Genomic DNA, 13,264 nt, shown 5'->3' with positions numbered 1-13,264 from the left:
ACAAATGTTACACTGACTTTAACACCTGGCATTGAATCAGAGCCAAAAAGAGTCAAATACTGTTGTGCTTTTTTTGGATCAAACTCCAGTGTTGTAATCTATTTAAAGAAACTCATCCAATTAGGTTCTATACTGACTAAGTACTAGGGCCTAATTCTACACATTATTCTAATGTTTTTAAGTCCTCCTGTCACTTTAGAGGCTTTTACAATGTTCCCAGTACTGAGGCAGGTAATGGCAACCCATCTTACTTGTGAAGACAGTGGCAATGTCACTGAACTAGCAATCTAAGAACACGGGTTCAAATCCCACCATGGTAGGTGGTGGAATTTAATTAGGAAATCTGGAATTATAAAGCCCGTCTCAGTAATGGAGACTACCAAACTATCGTCAACTGTTGTGAAAACCCATCTAGTTCACCAATGTCCATCATTACCCTGTCTGGCCTCCATGTGACTCCACATCCATGCAGTTGACTCTTAACTGCTCTCTGAAATGGCTGTGCAATGCCACTTTGTTCAAGGGCAATTAGGGATGGGCAACAAATGCTGGCATTCCAGTGACGCCCACATCCCATGAAAGGATTTAAAAAAGAAACTTGTGTTTCCCTGACATAAAAAACAAAACGTTGGAAAAACTCAGCAGTTCTGGTGGCATCTCTGGAGAGAGAAGCAAAGTTGATGTTTCGAGTCCAACATGACTCTTTTTTGGAACACTTTCCACTTTTATTTCTGATCTCCAGCATCTGCATCATTTTGCTTTGATTGTTTTGTGAAGACTGTGAGGTGGGTGTATGTGGATCACCACAAGGCAGCAAGGAGTTTTCTGAAAGAAATATGTTTCATTGAATGGGGAGTCATCCCCTCCACCTCCTCCACTCCTCCCCCCCCCCGGCATCCTTTGCAGCAGAGAGACTTTTACCTCTGGAACTTAGTGTGGCACAGCACGTGTGGTTGGGTAAGAATGCCATCCCAGCACCATCTAAGCTGCCCCAAAAAATAGGGACGCTTTGGATAAGTTCACACAGATCTGAAATTGAAGTGATGTCAACAGGATATGTGCAATGTTGATGAGTGAAGGTCTACGGACAGTCATTCCCATGCTCCCTTTGCGCAGCTGAATCAAGAGGGAGCTCATTCATTGATGTCAGAGTGGGTAATCTGTGACCACAACATCCTGGGACATAGGAAGATTCAAAATAGCTTTGGCGCAGTGTATAATCTGATTGAGATGTGGAACTCCTGTGAGATATCATCCCAACCGCTCATTCCCATTCCAGAGTCAATTCCTTGGGAAAGCTGCTATAAACACTGCAAAGTTAACAAATTCCAAACTGAATCTTCATGTAAGATACTACACAGTGGCACAGTGGTTAGCACTGCTGCCTCACAGCACCAGGAACCTGGGTTCAATTCCAGCCTCGGATGACCGTCTGAGAGAGTTTGCACATTCACCTCGTGGTTTTCTCCAGGTGCTCCGGTTTCCTCCCACACTCCAAAGTGGGTTAGGTTGACTGGCCATGCTAAATTGCCACTTAGTGTCAGGGGAACTAGCTAGGGTAAATAGGTGGGGTTATGAGGGCGGGGTCTGGGTGGGACTGTAGTTGGTGCACACTCGATGGGCTGAATGGCCTCTTTCTGCACTGTAGGATTCTATGATTCTAATTAAAACTAGACTGCAGAGTTGCCAGTCCATGATTCATGAACCGAGATTTATTCATCAGGCAGATGCACATTGTGGAAGATCGTGCCGAACTACACAAACTATCTTGGAAAACTATTTATTCAGTTTGATTTTGATACTTCAAAAAAATTACCACTGAACTGCACAAAGAGTTAACTCAGCTACCCATCACCTTCATTCGTGCAACCAATATCAGCTCGCCAACAGGTGGCAGTGTCTCTACTTCTGCAGCAAGATATAGCATTGCCACAGCAGGCCAAGTTTAACACTTGCTGGCCCAGGTGATAGGCCATTGTGCACTACCTTTATTGACAGCTTCAATTAATTAGGGATCAGAAATAAATGCTGGCTTTGCCAGTGACACCCAGATCCCTGTGAATGAATAAATAAAAAAGGAAAACGGGCTAGATTCTAGGATCCCAAACCTGGTTAAATTTACAAATGTACAATTCCCTCTTTAATTGACCAGGATTTTTAAAAATCCTTTTGATGTCATGGCAGCTGTATCAGAAAAGAGCCAAACATTCAAAACCTCTCAGATTCTTGGGGAGCGGGGAAGGGGTTCATAAAAACCCTACAGTGCTGAAGGAGGCCATTCAGCCCATCGAGCCTGCACCCACTCTCTGACAAAGCATCTCACCAGGCCCTATCCCCGTAATCACACGTATTTACCCCGCTAATCCCCCTGACCTACACATCTTGGGACACTAAGGGTCAATTTAGCATGGCCAATCCGCCTAACCTGGACATCTTTGGAGTGTGGGAGGAAACCAGAGCACCCGGAGCAAACCCATGCAGACACAGGGAGAATGTGCAAACTTCATGCAGACAGTCACCCAAGACTGGAATCGAACCGGGGTCCCTGGCACTGTGAGGCAGCAGTACTCACCATTGTGCTACCATGTCAGCCACCATTGGTGGAGGTGAGCTGGGGGCGGGTGCACCGTCCTGTCACACCTGTACACCTTAAGTGAGAAATGTAATTTGATTTACTAAATCAAGTGGATAGAAGTGCATTTAAAGCTTTGGTCCAGGTGTATGGGTTGTGCTTGGCAGAATGAACATGTGACGGATGAACTGGCACCCACTTAGCTAACAATGGACAGGCAGCATGCCATAAAATAACCTGAAACTGCTGGTAAGTGCACTTGGACATATTTTTCAAGAGGAGCCAGACCACAGTGCTGATCTCTCTCAGATATATATGGTCCTGGGAATTCAGCATGGCCAATCAACCTAACCCGCACACCTTTGGACTGTGGGAGGAAACCAGAATACTTTGAAGACAGTCGATTTTATGAAACTGGTCGTGGACACTCCTATACTCTGGCTCCGGGTACAGCTTACCTTGTTCAATATACTGTCACTTAACATGAATGCCAGGGCAGCATGGTTTCACAGTGGTTAGCACTGCTGCCTCACAGTGACATGGACCTGGGTTCAATTCTGGCCTTAGGTGACTGTATGGAGTTTGCACATTCTGCCTGTGTCTGCATGGGTTTCCTCTGGGTGCTCTGGTATCCTCTGACACTCCAAAGATGTGCAGATTAGGTTGATTGGCCATGCTCAATTGTCCCTTAGTGTCAGAATGATTAGCAGGGTGTATACATGGGGTTACGGAGATAGGGCCTGGATGGGATTGTCAGTGCAGGCTTGATGGGCCAAATGGCCTCCTTCTGCACTGTAGGGATTCTATGATTCTATGAAATATCAGCAAAGGCAAGACTTAACTTGCCTTTGCCATGACACATTCCTGTGTCATGGTTTTAAACCAATATACCAGATAATCCCTTTGACTTCAAACTCCCAAATTGTGATATAAACTCAACTTATACACCAGTGTACAGGCTGCATGTGCAGAAATGTGTTCCAAAAAATTTTTTTTGATTTGATTTATTATTGTCACATGTATTAATATACAGTGAAAAGTATTGTTTCTTGCGCGCTATACAGACAAAGCATACCGTTCATAGAGAAGGAAACGAGAGAGTGCAGAATGTAGTGTTACAGTCATAGCTAGGGTGCAGAGAAAGATCAACTTAATGCAAGGTAAGTCCATTCAAAAGTCTGACGGCAGCAGGGAAGAAGCTGTTCGAGTGGTTGGTACGTGACCTCAGACTTTTGTATCTTTTTCCTGACGGAAGTGGAAGAGAGAATGTCCGGGGTGCGTGGGGTCCTTAATTACACTGGCTGCTTTGCCGAGGCAGCGTGAAGTATAGACAGAGTCAATGGATGGGAGGCTGGTTTGTGCGAACTATTAAAGATTGAGAGATGTTGCAGGGCAAGACTGAGTCAAATAAGTAACTCAGACACACTAAATTGCTTAGAGTAAAAGAAACACTCAAAAGGTTTCGTGGTGTTGGAAGCACTGGACCAGAGCTTGTTCGGAGCCCTGTTAACTTTCTATTTCCCATGTGGAGCAGGTGATATTTTTACAGCGAGTGCAGAATCTTGCTGGATGGGCTGACAGGTGGGGACACTGGAATTGGTGGTGGCCCAGCCAATTTGAGATGTTCCTCGTTTTGCAGCCGTTAAAATTAAGAGCTGGACAATTGACCCCTGAATCAGACAGGCTGACCTCTGGGGACAGTTCCTGCAGCTGTGCTTGCATGAAATGAAACCTGGACTCCAGAGACACCCTGCAGCTTCAGGAACAAAGCGAAGGCTCTGTTTCTCGGGAACAGGTTAACTTTTCAATCATCCATAACTAAATCAGCAGTCATCCCAGCCCCCTCACCCCCACTCTGGTAGAGACAATTAACCCCTTACCGTCTCAATCTGAAGGGGTGTAATAATCCCCTCATCCCCCCTCCCCCCCCCATCACCACTCTGCTGGGGCCATTAACCCTTCACTCCCATTCTGATGGAGACAATTAATCCCCTCAATCTGCAGGGGCGTATTAATCTCCTCACCCCCACTGTGCAGGGGTATATTAACCCCCTCACCCGTACTCTGGCAGAGACAATAAACCCCCCTCATCCTCCCGCCCTATTAACTCCCTCTCCCGCACTCTGAATGGGGTGTATTAACCCCCTCACCCCCACTCTGGTGCAATTAACCCCCTCAATCTGCAGGGGTGTATTAACCCCCTCCCCCACATCCTGCAGAGGTGTATTAACCCCCTCACCCCCACTCTGGTGCAATTAACCCCCTCAATCTGTAGGGGTGTATTAACTCCCTCCCCCACACCCTGCAGAGGTGTATTAACTCCCTCACTCTCCTCCACTCTGATGGCCACTCTCACAGGAACACAGCTGCAGCACAGGGCAGTGGTTAGTCAGTGGCATCTCACGCAGCAACTGGACAGACTGATTATTGCAATTAGGTGGGAAATTACATATCAAATAATCAGACAAATGCATGTGCACGCACAGCACGCCTGCATGTGCAGTGATGAAGAGCCTGCGACCTCACCAGACGGATTCGCAATGTCACAAAGGAGGCAAATATAGCACTAAACAGCCACCAGATGGAGACATCACACCTAAAAAATGTCGGTGTACAATTTTCAAACGGGTAACACTGCGAAAGATAAAGAATAAACGATAGGAAAAGACAGTGGGTATATATCGCAGACATGCTGACCCAGTCTGTGTCCTCTGCACAATATTGCATTCATGATGTGGAGATGCCAGCATTGGACTGGGGTAAACACAGTAAGAAGTTTAACAACACCAGGTTAAAGTCCAACAGGTTTATTTGGTAGCAAAAGCCACAAGCTTTTGGAGCCTTAAGCCCCTTCTTCAGGTGAGTGGGAATTCTGTTCACAAACAGGGCATATAAAGACTGCCACTGTCACTGGCTGTCCTGTCTGGAGACAATACACATCTCTTTAACCTGTCTTAATGCTCTCTCCACTCACATTGTTTGTACCTTAAAGACTTGATTAGTTGTAAGTATTCGCATTCCAACCATTATTCTGTAAATTGAGTCTGTGTCTTTATATGCCCTGTTTGTGAACAGAATTCCCACTCACCTGAAGAAGGGGCTTAAGGCTCCGAAAGCTTGTGTGGCTTTTGCTACCAAATAAACCTGTTGGACTTTAACCTGGTGTTGTTAAACGTCTTACAATATTGCATTGACAGCGGATGTGCAAGTTGTATTTCCCAACAGAAACACAAGAGGATAATGGAAGGCTCAGACACACTGAGGGCGATCTTACAAAAAATGTCTAAGTCCCGAACGAGCGTGAAAATGAGAGAGAATCGTGCCCATTTTTTGGGGCGAGCTCCTAGATGCTACCTTGTGGAACTTAGAAAAAAGAGGCAAGATGTGGGCGAAGCCTATTGATGGCAGGAAGCTGGCTGCTGAGCTGTAGGGGCACTATTGTGTATGTGCCATGATCTCCCAGTGCACTATGTACAATGGTTTACAGTGTACTGGGAGGTCTGTCACTCCTCCCTCCCCTCCAACCCCGGTCGATGGCCATCCTGGCCGATTCCCACCCCTGATGCAGAGTAACCCCCCCCCCCCCCCTCCCCCAGCCGATCGCCACCCCATTTGTCCCCGCCGCTTCAGGCTCCGCCCCTCCCTTTAGCACTGCCCACTGTCTGATGGGCAGTGCTAGTGTGTCCAAAGCGCAGTGCCCGGCTCTACGCCCGACCACCCGGGGGGGCCCTCAATGGCCTCTGATTCCACTGGCGAGGCCATCCCGTGTAGTTGCCGTTGGTGGGGACCATACGTGATCCTCACCGGTGAGGATGTCCACTGGTAAGGTTGTTAAGGCAAGTGAGCCCGGATGATTGCGTCCGGGACTTACTAATTACATTGAAATCGCCTCATAAATAATACGCCGGCAGAACAGGGCCGATATTATTGCGAGAGCCGAGAAACTGGGCGCGAACTTGGTTTTTCGCCTCTCGCCCCATCTTACCAGCACGCCACGTCAACTAACCGGTGTGACAAGCCGGTAAGATCACTCCTGCTCTGTTTTAACCAAATGATGCAATTGGCAGTACACTGACTCTCCAATGTACTATTTTAGCTTTGAGATATCAAACTAAGGTTCGAGCCACCTGTTTGAATGGCTTCAGTAAATATTACAATCACATGGTGCTATTTATAGAGTCTGTTGGAGTTTGGCCAACATTTGTCCTTCCACAGTTCTCTGCCCAGAGGCAGGTACAACCTGCAGTATCATGGCTTCCACCATGGGTAGTGCAAGGTGGCAGGTCTCAAATCCACCACAGCTGGAACAGGGATTGAAGCTCAAGCTGTTGGCACCAATCTAATCCAAACAAGCCATGCAGCCAACTGGTTCCCTTGTTGTACCCCCCACCCTCACCCAAGGAGTCTGTGTTGTAACAACATACACGGCACGGTGGCACAATGGTTAGCACTGCTGCCTCACAGTGCCAGGGACCCGGGTTCGATTCCCGGCTTGAGCCACTGTATGTGTGGGGTTTGCACATTCTCCCCGTGTCTGCGTGGGTTTCCTCCGGCTGCTCCGGTTTCCTCCCACAGTCCAAATATGTGCGGGTTAGGTGGATTGGCCATGCTAAATTGCCCCTTAGTGTCGGGGGGACTAGCTAGGGTTTTGGCTAAGATCAAGTGTAGTATGGACAGGCTGCACTTGGTTGAGGTCATTAGGTTACATTTAAGCTTCATTTGAAGCAATTTTTAAAAAGCGGCATCTCGGCCTTTTGGCTATGATGCAAATGAGATCAAGCCTTGGAGGAGGAGGACTTGCACCTACTCCAATCAGCTTGGCTCATGTAGATCAGGCCCAAGACAGGAGTGGAGGCCCTGTCTTGTCAGCTTGGATCGGAAATGTCTCAACTTGTTGAGACTCTGAATTGGACTTGATTTGATTGAATTGGAAAAGTTTTTTAAAAATGCATGGGGTTAAAGGGATTGTGGGATTGTGGTCAGTGCAGACTCGATGGGCCAAATGGCCTTCTTCTGCACTGTAAGATTCTATGATTCTATACACTTTTACATGCATGTTGCCAGAGCTATAACAGTGATGGGAAAGGCTCCAATTTCCTTCCATCATGTCTCTGACCAGGAAAATCCCCTGCTCTTGCAACCTGTCATTGGCATGTGTCAGAAGGATTGACAAGCTAATATTCAGCCTGTTGGGCTACGTTATGAACGCACCTTCCTTGGCCATCAACTTCTGGGATGGGACTTGAACCCAGAGCTTCTGGCTCAGAGGCAGGGACTGAACCACAAGACCTCCACCTTCAAGCAGCAGCACCAACACAAATGGACTCACCAATGGTTTTATTTATTTCCTATGGGATACAGTTGGTGTGGAATGGATGCTAATTTGCCAACTGTTATTGGACTTGCACTGTAATGTGATCGCATGTGAGGGCATCTCAAAGCCTCAGGTCCTACATAATGACCTGCAATAATCTTGTCCCTTCTTTTAACCTCCAGCTCCATATCCGCCTGATTCTACAGAGATATCTCATATATTCCTGGTGGTGCCCATCGGTGGGATTTCTCTCCCCCTCCGCAGTGTGTTTCGCGGCGGCAGGAGGTGGCATGCCGCTCACTGGCGGCAGGATCTTCTGGTCCTGCCATTGTCAATGGCATTTCCCACTGAACGCACCCCTCACCGCTGGGAAATCCGCGGCAAGGGTGCGGCATCGATCACACTGGTGTAAATGGCAGCGAGATTTCAGCACATGTCTGTGCATCCAGATGAACACAGGTTGCTTTTATAGAGTCGTAGAGGTTTACAGCATGGAAACAGGCCCTTCAGCCCAACTTGTCCATGCCGCCCTTTTTTTTAAACTACTAAGCTAGTCCCAATTGCCCGCATTTGGCCCATATCCCTCTATACCCATCTTACCCATGTAACTGTCTAAATGCTTTTTAAAAGACAAAATTGTACGCGCCTCTACTACACCATCTGGCAGCTCATTCCAGACACTCACCACCCTCTGTGTGAAAACATTGCCCTTCTGGACCCTTTTGTATCTCTCACCTGAAACCTAGGTTTAGATCCCCCTACCTTTGGGAAAAGATGTTGACTATCTACCTTATCTATGCCCTTCATTATTTTATAGACCTCTATAAGATCACCCCTAACCCTCCTATGCTCCAGGGAAAACGTCCCAGTGTAACCAGCCTCTCTTTATAACTCAAACCATCAGGTCGCGGCAGCATCCTAGTAAATCTTTTCTGCACTCTTTCTAGTTTAATAATATCCTTTCTATAATAGGGTTTTCTCTTGGAAAAGATTGAGAATTGATCTGGTGAAGGTCTTTAAGACGATGAAGGTTTTGATAGAGTGGCTATCAAGAGAAGGTTTTCTCTTGTGTGGAGCAGCTTATCTAGAGGCCATCAAAATAAGACAGGCACCAAGAAATCCAAAGGGAATTCAGAAGAAAAGTTGGCATCCAAAGGTTGCTGTGAATGTAGAACTCACTATTCCAGGAAGTGGTTGAAGTGAATAGTGTAAATGCATTTAAGGGGAAGCTAGACAAGTGTGAGGAGAGGATAGGGTGACAATGGTAGATTTAGGTAAAGACAGATGGGAGGTGGCTTGAGTGCAACACAAACACCGGATATGCTGGTTGGGCCAAAAGGACATATGGCACAGAAATAGGCGTATATAGCTCTTTTGTCCCATATTCTAAGGTCTGGTATGCTTCTGACCCCCGGAAAATACTGATAGTAGAATGTCATGTTTTGGGGTTTTGTATTAGATACTCTACTGGGGTTCAGCGTTACTGACCACTTCTGTAACTGGACCTCTTGGTCAGAATCTTATCACCGTTCACACTGGCGGAATTTTCCCATCATGCCGCAATGAATGGAGATTTGGCTGGCCACCAAATTCTCCGATGTGGCTGCAATATGAGCGTGGCGTGAACAGCAGCTAAGATCATGCCCCATTTTTTTTATATCGTCTTTTTATTTGCAAAAATATATTTCATTCATAAAACATCTCAAAGAACTTAAGAAACATTTTAGAGTGGCCATCACACAAAATGCAATAATATTCAGGGTCTGGTGCACTCTGAGGTGCTTCAATACAATCAACGAAACGTTACAGACATTTCAAAATGGTCGTTACAAATGGTGCAAAGTTACTATTGGGGAGAATTAAGGATTGAACAGAGAACCCTGGCCATGGTATTCTGGTTTACTGAGATGTACCACATACTGGTCCGCCTACCAAAGACGGGGCACATATAGATTTTCAGATGGTGGATCAGGCTATAAACCAACATTTCATACCTCAACAGACATTGAAAATGGCTTTCACTTTGTACAGCTGCCCTGGATTCAAAATGGCCCTGATTCGCCACTGGTTAAATGTCATAAACTGACTGTTGGACCCGACATAAACCTGGAACCAGACACTGTTAGGTCACAGATTCACCTGTGGAAAGGGTTATAATGAACCACTGCTCCGTCTCTGCTCACAGACCAGAACCAGGTTTTAATTCCAGATACAGACAGTAATGGGGGGTCAATACCTCAACATGTCAATCATCTGAAATGTAAGGAGATGATTTGTTCCACTGATTTGTACCAAACAGCTAGAAGAAGTTGATGGCCCACAACCACACACAGATCATACATAAACCAAGGACTTTCAGATCTATGCACATAGAATCCCTACAGTGCAGAAAGAGACCATTCAGCCCATTGAGCCTGCACCGACAACAAGCCCACCCAGGGCCTAGCCCCGCAAGCTCATACATTTACCCTGCTAATCCCCCTGAAACTAAGGGTCAATTTAGCATGGCCAATCAACCTAACCCGCACATTTTTGGACTGTGGGAGGAAACTGAAGCACCCGGAGGAAACCCAGCCGGACATGGGGAGAACGTGCAAACTCCATACAGACAATCACTCGAGGCTGGCATTGAACCTGAGTCCCTGGCGCTGTGAGGCAGCAATGCTAACCATCTGCTGCAACCCAAGATGCAAACTTTAGCCCGATTGTAATAAATGTCCTACATTGCACAGGAAACAGATAGCAATAACTAATTCTAACCCTATGTGTGTTCTATAGCCGAGAGTAAAGAATCTAAAAATCCCTAAAGAAAAGGAAAGGCCAATAAGAAAGCTTAAGTTGTTTTTCCTTTTCCTCTTCTGACAAAAAAAAAGGACTGTGAGAGAGTGGATGAGAGAAAAAGGAGAGTGAGAGAGACAGAGTGTGAGAAAAGAATGGAAGAAAAGAGGAGAGCAATCACGAGAGACGGCAAAAAGGGAGTGAAGGTGAAACAAGGGAGAGGGAGAACGGGTAAGAGAGAGAGAGAGAGAGAGTGTGAGAGAAACAAAGGATGGAAAGGACGAGAGAAATCAAGAGAGAGAAAGGGGGAATCAGAAAGAGCACAAGGTGAGAAATAGGAAAGAGAGAGAGTGCAAGAGAGAGAAAATAGAGAAGGAAAGGGAGGAGACAACATACATGAAAAAGAAAAAGAAGAAGCAGACTTGGAGAGGTCAGGGGTCCGGGGAGAAAAGAAATATCAAAAATAGAAGGCATAAGAAAAAAGGTGAGGAAAAAAATAGGAAGATAGAGAAAGAGAAAGAAACTAAGAAGCAGGTGGTGGGTGGTTTGAAACGTTTGTTCAAACCCAAATTAAATCACTTCTGTGGTTGAAAGTAATAGCTGCTCCAATCATACTTGGCTGATTCTCAGAAGGAGAAAATAATGTGTGTACTAAAAAATCCAATACAATTCTTTTTAAAAAATACAACCTCCCCCCAGCGGTCAATTTTCATTGCTTTTTGTCTGGTGTTAACAAGCCAATACTAGACCCGCAATGAGATCATAACAAGCCAATACCAGCCTCGCAATGGGGTTGTAACAGGCAAATACCAGTCTCACAATAGGTTTGTAACAGGCAAATACCAGCCTCACAATGGGGTCGTAACAGACCAATACCAGTCTCACAATGGGGTCATAACAGGCCAACAACCTTACAATGGGGTTGTTACAGGCCTCACAATGGGGTCAATAAGGTCTCACAATGGGGTCATTACAGGCCTCACAATGGGGTCGTTACAGGTCTCACAATGGGGTCGTTACAGGCCAATACCAGCCTCATATTGGGGTTGGAAGGCTTTATGACCTTTTTAGCACTGACAACGTGGCTGCTTCCATTTTGAAATGGGCTTATCTGTATCTGCCCAAAGAAACAGACCTGTTTCAATAAGAAAAAAAATCAGGGTTCTGTGATGTAAATAGCATCGTAATTGTTACTTGTGTCATAGCAATACTGGAGATGCTATCAGAATGCTCAATTAACTTTGTGGCCACAGAAGAGCAGGATAGACAGGGCCTCAAAATCGTGGGAACCTCTTCACCAATTAAACAGGTGGCCTACTTGAAACGGGGATTACCATCCTCTCCAGCTCCAAGAATTTTGGTCCTTTGACTCGGGGTTTCCCAATGAGTGTTTTGAGATTTATGAACCGAGCCCATACACAGTTTTAGTCCCGTGAATTTCTGACAGAATTTGCAAGGACAATCAGCGACATAAATACTGCGGTACAAGGATTGCAGTGCGATGTATTTCATTTCTGAAATAGCTCATGAATCATCTCACCTTGAAATCCGTCTTGATTAATGTCTCCAATACTACTGACGACATGACCGAACATGGAGCCCAGTGAGCCATTTAACACCAGTGTGTGTTTGTCCGGGAACGTTCCCGCTTCATTCATGTAAATATACACAGCCCCACTGATCTCTTTCTTGTGGTCAAAGTAGTGAGGAGCCCCAACAATTAGGTCTTGCCAGCTGTTTGGAAAAGCAAAATAAAATCACTTCATTAAAGTGATGTCCACAGACTAATTAAATTATCCACATACTTTATAGAATAGCCTAGCATGAACGGAGTGCGCAGCATGGGCTGATTATCTGATATGGACAAAGAAATACAATGAGATTTTCATAGAACTACATGAGTTTTTATGACAATGGTTTCATGGTCATCATTAGATTTTTAATTCGAGATTTTTTTTGAATTCAAATTTCACCATCTTCCGTGATGGGATTTGAACCCGGGTCTCCAGAGCAAACCAGCCTCCCACCCATTGACTCCGTCTACACTCCCCGCTGCCTCGGAAAAGTGACCAGCATAATTAAGGACCCCACGCACCCCGGACATTCTCTCTTCCACCTTCTTCCGTTGGGAAAAAGATACAAAAGTCTGAGGTCACGTACCAACCGACTCAAGAACAGATTCTTCCCTGATGCTGTCAGACTTTTGAATGGACCTTGATGCGCGATTGATTCACACGGGAGGCTAGGACGTACCCGGGAATAAAGGCTTTTATTCACAACAAGAATAGAGCATACTGCTTAACAATACTATCCCAGACTAAGGGCTACTAGGAAGTAGCAGTGACCTTTATACTCCTGTAAGAAGGCGGAGCCAAACGGAGTGTACCACAGAACAATGCTAACAGGTGGAACACCCCAACCCTAACCCCAACAGTAACAAGAGTAACATATGTACAATTACCCATAGTGGTAACCATCTATGGTTCACCACAGACCTACCTTGCACTAAGTTGATCTTTCTCTACACCCTAGCTATGACTGTAACACTACATTCTACACTCTCCTTTCCTTCTCTATGAGCGGTATGCTTTGTCTGTATA

General features: G+C 45.8%; 1 protein-coding gene across 1 annotated transcript in view; it reads right to left on the bottom strand.

The window, feature by feature from the left end:
* itga3b (integrin, alpha 3b) overlaps nt 1–13,264 on the bottom strand; it is a 183,937-nt gene that overhangs the window by 65,373 nt on the left and 105,300 nt on the right. Inside the window, exon 7 of the mRNA XM_078223902.1 lies at nt 12,205–12,398. Within this exon, the coding sequence (XP_078080028.1) occupies nt 12,205–12,398 (194 nt within the window). The remainder of the gene's footprint in view (nt 1–12,204; nt 12,399–13,264) is intronic.

The sequence above is a fragment of the Mustelus asterias genome, chromosome 11, assembly GCF_964213995.1.
Source record: "Mustelus asterias chromosome 11, sMusAst1.hap1.1, whole genome shotgun sequence".
NCBI lineage: Eukaryota > Metazoa > Chordata > Chondrichthyes > Carcharhiniformes > Triakidae > Mustelus > Mustelus asterias.
The sequence above is the reverse complement of the archived record's forward strand: the minus strand, read 5'-3'. Positions and strand labels throughout refer to the sequence as shown.